Here is an 11320-nt window from a genome sequence, read left to right on the forward strand (position 1 = left end):
CCTGTTTTTCAGGACAGACCTATCCAGCAAAGTTTAAGTTGTTAGTCATTTCTTTGTCTTTGACTCTAGAATTTCATTGTTAAAACTAGAACACCAAGTCTGGCTTCTTATTTTATTCACAGAATGTGAAAAAGAACCTGGGTCCTTGCTGTGGATATTTGTGATGGCTGGAAACATAGTACGAGGAATGGGTGAAACTCCCATCATGCCTTTAGGCATTTCATATTTGGAGGATTTTGCCAAAGCAGAGAATTCACCTTTCTACCTGGGTAAATCTACCCTATTGTGATAACTGCCTTCCCCCAACAAAACACACATAAACGAAAGCAAAAGAGGGGATTATTATGACTCCCTTCAGTCTAATAAAGGAAAAGAGAAGACAGACATTACTGTCTTATCAAAATATTAATACTGTAGAATTTGAAATTTAACTAGAGATTAACTTGTTGAAATGAGGCCATTTTTGGGTGCAAATATCTATTCAGTAGAGCTGTCCTAAACATGTATGATTCCAAGAAAATATTATGTCCAGGTCCTAATTTGGTATGTTTTCTCCTTTTCATAATTTAGGATGTCTACATACAGCAACTGTAATCGGCCCCTTCCTTGGTTTCCTGTTGGCATCATTTTGTGCAGAACTGTTTGTTGATCTGGGATCAGTAGATGCAGGTAATGGATGAATATATAAAATCTTAAATATAAATTTGGTAGACATGATGGTGTATTTCTCAGCACTAAAATATGTTTCTTTATTATGAGGTTAATATGATATGTCTTAATTTTACCTGGGTTTGCTGGTGTTTCTTTTAGAATGGAAAATCTGTGTATAATATTAAATTCAATAAAAGGCTTGAGTTCACACATACACAAATGAATCTGCATATAAATTATTTGATGAACAATTGTGTCATCTGGTTTAACATAGGAAAGGATTAGAATTGATACAAAACAGTGAAATGTGCCAGAAAATTATCAACATTAGAAAAGAAGACTGGAGACTACTCTCTTTCATCAGCCTCATTTCAAGAATCTTTAAAATGCTTTTAATATATCACGTCAGAGATGACTAGGAAAACAGACAGTGACAGCAAAGAATGTTTCTGAACTAATATAAGATGTGTTGTTTTGGTGTTTTGTTTTATAGAGGACATAACTATAACAACTACTGATTCCCGCTGGGTTGGAGCATGGTGGCTGGGAATTTTGATTTGTGCATCTCTGAATCTTCTTGCGGGAATACCTTTTTGGTTTTTGCCTAAGTCACTTGTGAAGGAAGGAGAAATCAATAAACCTGAGGAGATGAGCCAAAAAGATGTAGTACCATTGCAAGAAAATGATAAAAATGAAGCCAAACAGACCATGTATGAAATTGCTAAAGGCAAGTTATAATGTATTTCATTTCCTTCTTAATTTAATCCTTAAGATGTGAACTATGTCTATGTATTTTTATAAGTAAAGATGGTTCCAAGGTGTGAAATGGATACTCTGTTCTTCATCTCTCTGTAGTACAAAGGATTTGCACAGGGATTTAAAATGGCTCCTTACAGAGGATGAAAGCTAGTTTCATACATCCAGTAACTGAATCCACTCCTTTACCCCTCCTGCACTTCAGGTGTATGTAGCTCTGGACCTTTTCTTCCTGGTAGAGGATTAATGCACTGAAATCTGGTTAAGAATATTACAACTCTGAGCTGTGGACAAGTTGCAGGTATTAGTTGCTTGTACCCCACATTCACTGTGCAGGAAAGCAGAAAACCAGCGCAGGTCTTGTGCATTACTTGAGTCCAACTGAAAGCTATAAAAGGGAATTGACAGGTGCTTAAGTGTCTCATAAACATTTAAAGGCTGTTGAACAATTGGCATTATGCAGAGAAAAGACCTGTGTAAATTAATTTCTCACATACTTACTTGGCTGAAGACTGGCAGATTCAGACTTTGAGAGTATGGTGGGAATAACTGCAGTCACATCCATCTTCAGGCCTCTTCTGCCCCATCACTGGCAGTAACAATAACTAAAATCAGTGATCAAGTCTCTGGGAACAGTTTGTCACAGCTATCTAGTGCGTTTGCACCCTTTCCTCCTTGTACTCCCTTTGTGTGCCAGGTTCAGGAGAAGCATTTTGGTGAATGCTCTGGGGGCATGGGATGAGAGAAAAAAGAGTAGGAAAGATGGAAGAGTAGCTGCTGCTGCAAATCTGTAGGTCCAAAGTTCAATCACTGTACAACTAAAAAGTTTCAGGAAACTTTTACAATAAGGTTATTACTGTGATGTTTTTTATAAGCAGCAGCATGCATTGGTGTGCATGTGTGTGTGTGAGGTTATCTTTGTGTAGAAGAGACATGTAGGGGGAGCCTGGGCTAAGCAAGTAGTCTTTGGCCTGTGGTATCTGGCAAAGCACAAGAATTAGCCTGATCCAGTTAAGGACCATTTCTGTTTCCCTCTTCCCGCCTCAGCCACACTGAGCAAGGGGTGATTCTTTTCATAAAGCATCATAATAACTCATTACATTATTTCATTCCAGATTTCATCCCCTTCCTCAAAGCTCTGTTTCGCAACCCAGTTTATATGTTGTTTATATGCATAACTGTATTACAGTTCAGTGCCTTCAATGGCATGATATCCTTCATGCCCAAGTATCTGGAACAGCAGTTTGGAAAATCTGCATCTGATGCCATCTTTTTAATTGGTACGTTTGCATTTTACTTTACTCTGTTCTACCAAGTAGCAATGTCTCTATGCAAATTGTATTTATATATATATTTTTCCAAGTGTACATGTACACATAGACATACTAAGGTCAAATGCTTTATAAATGAGAGATTCCACAGTACAAAGCATTTCTAAATAATCATGCATTTTCTGCTAAGAATGTCCTAATTTTCTTTGAAAAATTTTATTATCTACTTCCCACCTTTTGAATTGGCCCAGAAAGTTCAGCTGATATGAAACTTGCACCAGTGATCTCAAAGAGGTTATGTTAATTTACATCAAGACAGTGTGGGCACAATGTTTATATTATCTTGATTAAAAATTATAGTATAAAGTATATAGATATAAAGTATATGTATATATAAAGTGTATATATATAAATATATGTATATAAAATATATAGTTATATAGTATATAGTAAATATAGTATAAAGTTAGATTTCATGTTCATGAAAATGACATCACTAGCAATCTTAAGACACAGATGAGTTGAACCTGTGCATAGCTAAAATTGCCAGAGATCTTTCCATCATCTCTACTCCTCAGGTATTGGTCTTGGCCATTCCGAAAGCCTCAAATCATGTTTCATACGCAGAACTCCGTGGACAGAAATCACTGACCAAATAGCTGTCTTTTTTTGTGATTTTTTATTAGCTTGTCTTTTTTTATGAGTGAGGACAAGGTGTTAAAACATTGGGAAATGGTAATGACAAGTAATTGCAGCACAAACCAAATATCCTGAAACTGTAGGAGCCTTTCTATGCTTCCACTTTGTCATGTCTTAAATTCTCAGTGTTTCCTTGTGCAGTGAATTATTTAAGCTAGAATTTAATCATTATAGAAGAACTATCTTAAAATACATCTATCCATACTTCTGTTCCTTACCTCAGTGCTCATCCTTCACAGTAGCTGCACATTTTCTTTAAAACCTGACACACAGAATGTCCCAGATCTTATGAGAATTTCTATTGTCTGCTGTTACCAGTGTTTTGAAGCTGTGCATCCAAAAGCCATCATACAACTTATCTGTGTTGTGTTGACATTGCAGTGCTGGGTTGTTTTTCGGACAAACTGTTTTCTGTATTGAAATACATGGTATGTTGAGAGGATCCAAATTCAGGTTTAATAGTCTTCCCTTTTCCTCACACTCTCCATGCCCACCCACAGTCAAGTGTTGTTAGAGAACTGACATTGCCTTGAGCAAAGCCAACCAAGCCATATGAAGCTCGTGTAAAATTGCTTCCTAAATGTCTTTCAGTCAGTCTTTGCTTCATTAAAGTATCAAATAGAAAAGCAGAGTGAGTGCACATTCAGTAATCCCATATCAAAACTGGGAGTCTGGTTCTCCTTTGTGTGATGCTCAGTGTGCACCAAGATGTGATCCACTAGCTTATTTTCCTGTTGAGTTTCTCTCTCAGCTAGGGAGGCTGTATTGAAACCCTGCCTTTTTTTTTTTTTTTGTATGTTGGAACTATGTTGCAACTCTAATTTGCAATTTTTCAATGAATCATTTCAGTCCTACCCTCTAGCTCTCACTCCAAGCAGTTCCCAACTGCTGTTGACAGTGGCAGATGTTTTGGGTCTGCAGGGGAACTAGTAGAGACCCATTTCTGACTCCAGTTAAATTATTTAGTCACAGGCACTGTATGAGTCTTTGCCAAACACAATCTTCCATTATAAGTGACTTTGATAGTCTCTTTTATTTTAACATGGAAGTTTCACTTGTTTAAATAGGTGTTTACAACTTACCAGTTATATGCGTTGGGTATTTTTTTGGAGGCTTATTCATGAAGAAATTCAAGATAAATCTCTACCAGGCTGCGAACATAGCATTTTGGGTATCTTTACTGGAATACCTTCTCTACTTTGCTGCCTATTGGACTGTCTGTGATACTTCACCAGTTGCTGGCCTAACTGTTTCATATGAAGGGTACGTTCTTTAAGACACAAGAGGACTTAAGACACTGGAGTGATTTTTTTCTTGTCAAAAATCAGTCATGGACTCCATAGCTTTGGAACATTTTAGTTTCATGATCTAACTTCTCAAGGCTTTTTACTTGCATGAGACAGTAGATCTATCTTCTGTTATCCCTGTTTTAAACAATAAAGTGTATTAAAAAATATCCATATTAAGATTCATGCAATTGCATGTCCATATTAATTCTTTTACTAGTATAATTATACATTCAAGTCATGTAACTGCAGGTAAAAATAAAAAGTTGTTGATCAAATTAGGCACACATGAGTGCAATTTCAGAATTACAGAGGGGCAAAATCCTTTCTTTATCTTGTGCTGGTTTAGTGGAATTTGACTACTATTGAGTTATCAGAGGATATTTTATCTGCAGTTTCTTGATTTGAAGCCTGCCACTAATCATTGAGAAGGGTTGTGTGTCTGTAGAATGCACATGTAGATATATATGTAATGCTTAGAGACAATCAAGGTCATACATGCCACAGATGAGAAAAATGCTAGAATGGAATCTTAACCGTTGTAAAAGTTAACTGTAGATATTTCATTACTGAAATATTTATTCATCTTCTAAATGTATTTCAGATTAGAGCAAGTTTCATATGCAGAAAACACTCTACTTGCTGGCTGCAACAGGGATTGTGATTGCTCACTTAAAATATGGGACCCTGTTTGTGGGAACAATGGAATCACTTATGTGTCACCTTGTCTTGCTGGGTGTAAAGCCTCAAGAGGAGCTGGAAAAAGTATGGTAAAGCATACATTTTATTGTTCTGTAATGAAAACTATGATATACAGTAGGTGAGAAATATCCATATCAATATCGGGTGGGAAATGTGCATACATGTACATTTAATTGGATATATAAGGTGGTAAATAGAGTTGGACGAATTCATTGCATGGCAACAGAAATTCCAAGCTGAATATGAAAATCAGTTTAAATTAAAGAATATGAGGAGGAAGCATCTGTCTAATAATTGAAGGAATTTTAAATGCTCAAAATGGAGTGAGAAATTATTCTCAAGGTATTGCCAGTATAACCTGAGTGCCCAAGAACATTTCAGCCAAAATGAAATTCTATAGCATCAACTTAATAATACCTTCTACCCTGTAGGTCTAAACAAGTAACGAGGTATTACAGAACTTTCATTATCTTAATTAATAATACATTTTCCATTTTAAAAAATTATAAGTTCTAATTAGATGGAAAACAATTGAAAAAAATGAGTCCAGTAAAAACCCGAATTATACAGATTTTAGAAAGCCTATGTACTTTACAGATACTTTAGAGATGTATTAGATGAGAGTAAGGACCAGACGCAGATGCCCTTGCTCACCTTGGCTGACATTTGGGAGCCCTTATTCTGGCACTAGTCTCAATGATTTCGGTAGAAACAAGTGTTTGAGTGAGAATATTGCAACCCAGCCTCAATCAAACATTTCCGGTTTCTTCTCTTCTGTCATATGAAAGACCACACACGAGGTTATGAAAAAGAAGATCAGATCTATTGGCACTGGAAGGACTACATCACCAGAAATAGGAGGGCTCCCTTGATCATGGACTCTCTGAGGAAGCGCAGTCCCAGCTGCATAAGAGGACCATAGGTCCCCCCAGTCTCTGACCTCACACCCCACATGCAGATGATGGCTGGACCTGTGCCCGGCAGACTGGGAGAGGCCATGCTGCCATGCTGCACGTGTATAACATACTCAAGTGCAGGAGGGAGTGAGCTAGGTGCCAACTGCGTGAGTTTCACACGGTGTGTCAAGTTTGACAAGTCTGTGTGATCAAAATACTCTTTTGACAGGTATTTGAAAACTGCACCTGTGTTGCAGCCTCAGGGTTTTCATCTCAAAATGTCTCTGCAATTTTGGGCCAGTGTGATGGAGAAGAAAACTGCGACAAGATGCTTCATTATTTTTTAATATTGTCATTAGTCTGCAGCTTCATTTTTTCCTTAGCAGCCATGCCTGGGTACATGGTCTTAATAAGGTATGGTAAAATGTCCTTATTTTAAGAAACCTACTTGACTTTTTATTCTGAGGTCAACACCCCCAGGAAATAAAAGTGTGTTAGTTTGTGTATAGAGGGAAAGAATAGAAAGATCTTATGTCATTTCCATGCTGTGTTTAGGTTTAGTGCCATGTCAGCTTTGTAACCTGTTGCAGCTTTTGGCTATCAGCTGTATCCTGAATTAATGCAGGACCACTGAGTCAGTGCACTGAGATATTGAGAGGTGTGTGATACCCATGTGTTTACTGATCACATTGTCATGGTGCTGATTAAGGCATAACTATCTTGCACTTTGTGCCGGCCTCAGTCCAAGCGGATGGTACCAGGACAATAGCTTTTCCTTTTGCAATTTGGCAGTCCTAACTAAGCAACTTCAGTAAATGTCACCTAGTGAGGATAATGAACTCTTTCAACCAATGCTTTAATTAGAATGCTTTGGGCCTGATGTGATGAAGAGTTTGACTAAAAAAAGAGAGGTAAACTTTTCTTATGAATGACACCTCTGCTAATTGCTGTACAATGTAATTACCATACAGGTCTCTGAAGCCTGAAGAAAAGTCATTTGGAGTGGGTATCCATGGACTAGCTTCAAGAGTATTTGGTAAGAAAAGCTCTAACATACTTCAGAAGCAGAGTTAGGTATGATCTAGAGTTAGATAAGGATCACATCAGGGCTACAGGTGTGGCATAGGAGTCTACTTTTATGGAGTGCCTCTGATCAGGAAGAATTTGTGTTTTTTATGGATCCTAGATAGCACAACAAATTAGAACAGTTTCAGTTTGTATTTGTTAATGCTAGGCAATAGACTGACTACAGCTCCTGCTCATCTGAAAGCCATTTTATGTTCCTTTGCTCTTGTTATATGTTTATCAAACACAGCAACCACTCTCATTGATAGTAGAAAATGCTGAGTTTTGAATAGGAATCACAGTTCATATTGTAGCATGTGTATATTTTTAAGCAGATAACAGGAAAGAAAACTTTTGGTTGAGGGTAGGTGGGTAAGGAAGAAGAAAGAACATAAGAAATACAGAGAACATGGTTTGTGCTGCAAGAGGACAGGACAGATGGAGTAGATGAGAAACAGCATAGGTTCTATAGTGTATCTGCTAATCAAAAGAAATACACTATTCACAAAGAATGTTGCTAATATTATTTTTAGCTGGAATTCCATCTCCCATTTATTTTGGAGCTTTGATAGATACCACTTGCTTGAAGTGGGGTACTATGTCTTGTGGTGGAGAAGGAGCATGTAGGATGTATGATATTGTCACATACAGGTATATCTTCTACTTTATTTTAATTTCTCCTTACTGTATTGTTACATGTATAGAGATTTAATTTTATGCTCTTTATCTTTTCTTAGTAGCCAAACTGCTTCTGTGTTAGAGATTTGAAACAACTCCTCTTTGGAATTGGCTTTATTTGTCAAATGCAGTCTTTGCCACAGATGTTGGAACACCCTTTGAACAGAAATATTCTGGTGACATAATTACATGCACTAATGGCCTTTCATGAGAACAGACCTTAAAACTCTGAATTCCGATGAAAAAATTAAAAGCAGTAAGGTCTTGTAGGAAAAATGTTTAATGGCTGGCTATGCAGTATCTTTGAACAGAAAATAGTTGAAACAGTACTTGAATGTAAATAGAGGATAAATTTATAGAGAGGATATCATTACCCAAGTTAGAAATTGGCCCAAGGATACCATGCTTCATGCTTTTGCAGTTCTTCAAGGAGCACTGTGGGAATTTTGAAGAAAAGCCTTGTTGACTAATGGCCCCAGGCTGATTCCTTTTAATACTGTGTTGTCTTTGATTTGGAAGAAGAATGCTAGCTCATAAATACCCAGAAGTCTTACTCAGGTGGTCTGAGCTGTCTCTTTTCCCTGCAGAGAAAGCCATAAGAATACCAGGTGGTTAATGTCACTGGCCAAATTAGTTGCCTGAGGCTGTGTGATGTAAATAGCCATTTTGCTGACACAGACATATTCTCTGTTCTCATATTGATTCATCTTCTGTGAGATCCAAAAGGATCAGGGCACAAGATTTAGAGTGGCTGGGCAATTGTTGCAAAACAGTGTATGCTGAATAGCTTTGGTATTTTTTCATGAATGCATATATTTAATGAAGCTTATCCTTTGTTTCAGGTGGCTCTATCTTGGCCTGCCAGCAATATTACGTGGAGTGTCCTATATCCCAAGTGCACTAATTCTCCTTATTTTAAAGAAGAAACGTAAATCTGAAAGCCTAGTCTTATTAAACGCACCAGTAGAAATGCAGGATAAAGAACAAGAAGAAGTGAAATAGCATTTCAAAGCAGGACATATTATGAAAAAAACCTTACAGTGTCAATTTTGGATATATCCTTGTGAAAGATTTCATGCTTTAACTAGTGAACACTTGGAGAGAGATTAATTGAATTGTACATAGTTGTATCCTAATTATATTATGGAAGTATCAATTCATAAACCGAAGTTACAGGAAAAATGTGCTTGCTGCAAAAGAACAAGGAGTAGAAATAAGAAAACTTATGAAATACCAGATTTCAGTTGTCTGAGCAAAGGGCTGCGAAGCAGAAACATATGTTTTCAGTCCTAGTTTCACAGAAGATAATGAGAGTTTTGCAACTGTCTCTAGTGATGCCAGATTTCATCCTGGAATTCTCCAACAGCTTCTATCACGGCTTCTCTCACAGACTGTAGACAGTATTTGTAGCTTCTTTGGGCCTGAGTTTTCCATAAATCTATTTAATTATGCTGTTAGTCCTTTCAAGCAGGGACTGTTTGTTATTCTACATAATATAGGTGGTCAATACATTGGGAACCTGGTTTATGACATGGTCTGGGTGCTGTGGTAATAAATAAATCAAGGAAAAAATTAAATTTTTGAAAAATGCAGAGCTATGGTGATGTTTTTAGTGTTGCACACAGCATGGGCAAGGCTCAGAATTTGTTACTTCAGTTGCATTCACTCTGGAGAGGAATAACTCACACATTAAGCATGATTGAATGATACCTGTGAGTATTTTGCCCTTCATATTGCTGTCTGCTAAATCCTATACCTTCTCATGGCTTGTCAAACTGAATGGTACGTAACTGTAGTCACCCATGTGCTCTTCCTGGTCTTTGTCCAATTTTTATTTCTCAGATGTGGTGCTACAATGAATGTAGTATCTATTTGGCTCACTGACTGTGAGCTGTTGCCCTGAGATGTCTTAAATATCCCTGGAAAAGACCCTGAATGTCTTAGGAAAAATCCATACAGAAATCCCTGCTGATAGGGTATGTGTCACATGAAGTGTATCTGGTTTAGTGCATCCATGTTTAGCTTCTAGAGTGGAACAGACTCATATTTGGCTCTAGTGCAGAGGACCCTTAGGTCTTTCTGCAGGTGGCCATGCAATAAATCCTCAAGCCCTTTTATTATAGCTGTTAGAAATAAAAATACCTTGCTGATTGTTTCCCTACTGCATAAGACATGGAGGGAGCTTCTGGAACTTTACCATAGACCAATGGTCCAGTACTTGCAAGTGTTTCCTACCCATTTAATCTATGTGACACAGACTCAACTTCAGTTTTATCCACCTGGGACCTTCTGCAGTCACTGAAAAATGGGAAGGACATTTCCCCAAAGTGGTTGTGTTAGGTAAGTTATATTCTGTTTTGCTTTAAGGTGTTTTTTTTTAACACCGTATGTGTATGTGCTTGGAATTGCTTCCTGCCCTTGTGCAATTGATGAGAGAAGATCCATTTCTTACCACAGGAAATTGGCTCCAGAGTTTAAAGTTCCTTCAAATACAGGAGATCCTTACAATTAATTCGTATGAAAAGATATGTCACAGCCTCTTTCTCCCTTTGCATTGGATGATAGAGCTGAACAGGTATAACGTGAGGAAGGGGAACAGGAGAAAAGACAAAAGTGATGCAGCCTGTGACAGAGCAGAGCAGAGTGCAGTTCTCTATTAAGCCACAGGTCTTCCAGAAGCTTTGTGGACATTTGAAGCACAGCTGATTTTCAGCATTGTTTTTGCTACCATGGAGCACTTACTGAAAGCCACCATTCTTCCTTGTGGATATTATATTACTCCAAAGCTAGAGTAAAAATCTTTTGCAGGCATTCAGTCACAGTTTGGTGCCAAGGTAACCTGGGAAACATGAAAAGTTACAGTGCATGGAAGTTTCACAGCTGTAGGCAACAAAAGGGCTTTGTTAGGTAGGCAAATCTGTGCCATTTAAATGGACCACTGCCAGAGAGTCAGGCCTAGTTAACTCACTGTGTTTTGAAATGGAAGGAAGCTGGTAAGAAAGTTTCCAAGTTTCAAATTTAGCATTTTAGTAGATACATTAACTTTCTTTTTAATTGTTCCAGTCCATCTGCTTGAGAATGTAGCAGTGGAACAGGCCACCTTCACTAGATGCTTTGAAGTCATTAGCCAGCTACTCAGACTTTATCAGTTTATCAACTGCGATGGTGCTGGCTGGAGAGCTGGCAGGGTGGTGGCACAGTAGAAAGGCTTCTTGGAATAAGCCTATGGTGGGAACATTACTTCTCCAGAGCAAAACCAGGAAAGAGAGTGCAGGTCACTTCAAAGTAATAGTCATAAAGCCTTATGATATGCCAT

The 11320-nt window shown here is 37.7% G+C and overlaps 1 protein-coding gene across 1 annotated transcript in view; it reads left to right on the plus strand.

Moving 5' to 3' along the window:
• The window catches only part of SLCO1A2 (solute carrier organic anion transporter family member 1A2), a 49675-nt gene extending 40141 nt beyond the window's left edge, over nt 1-9534 (plus strand). The window contains exons 7-16 of the mRNA XM_009963881.3: nt 123-269; nt 571-669; nt 1145-1378; nt 2523-2687; nt 4445-4640; nt 5268-5433; nt 6491-6675; nt 7233-7297; nt 7860-7977; nt 8847-9534. Of these exons, the coding sequence (XP_009962183.2) occupies nt 123-269; nt 571-669; nt 1145-1378; nt 2523-2687; nt 4445-4640; nt 5268-5433; nt 6491-6675; nt 7233-7297; nt 7860-7977; nt 8847-9006 (1535 nt within the window). The 3' untranslated portion in view covers nt 9007-9534. The remainder of the gene's footprint in view (nt 1-122; nt 270-570; nt 670-1144; nt 1379-2522; nt 2688-4444; nt 4641-5267; nt 5434-6490; nt 6676-7232; nt 7298-7859; nt 7978-8846) is intronic.
• Nucleotides 9535-11320: the final 1786 nt, after the last annotated feature.

The sequence above is a fragment of the Tyto alba genome, unplaced genomic scaffold (genome assembly GCF_018691265.1).
Source record: "Tyto alba isolate M040663 unplaced genomic scaffold, T.alba_DEE_v4.0 Super-Scaffold_21, whole genome shotgun sequence".
Classification (NCBI taxonomy): domain Eukaryota; kingdom Metazoa; phylum Chordata; class Aves; order Strigiformes; family Tytonidae; genus Tyto; species Tyto alba.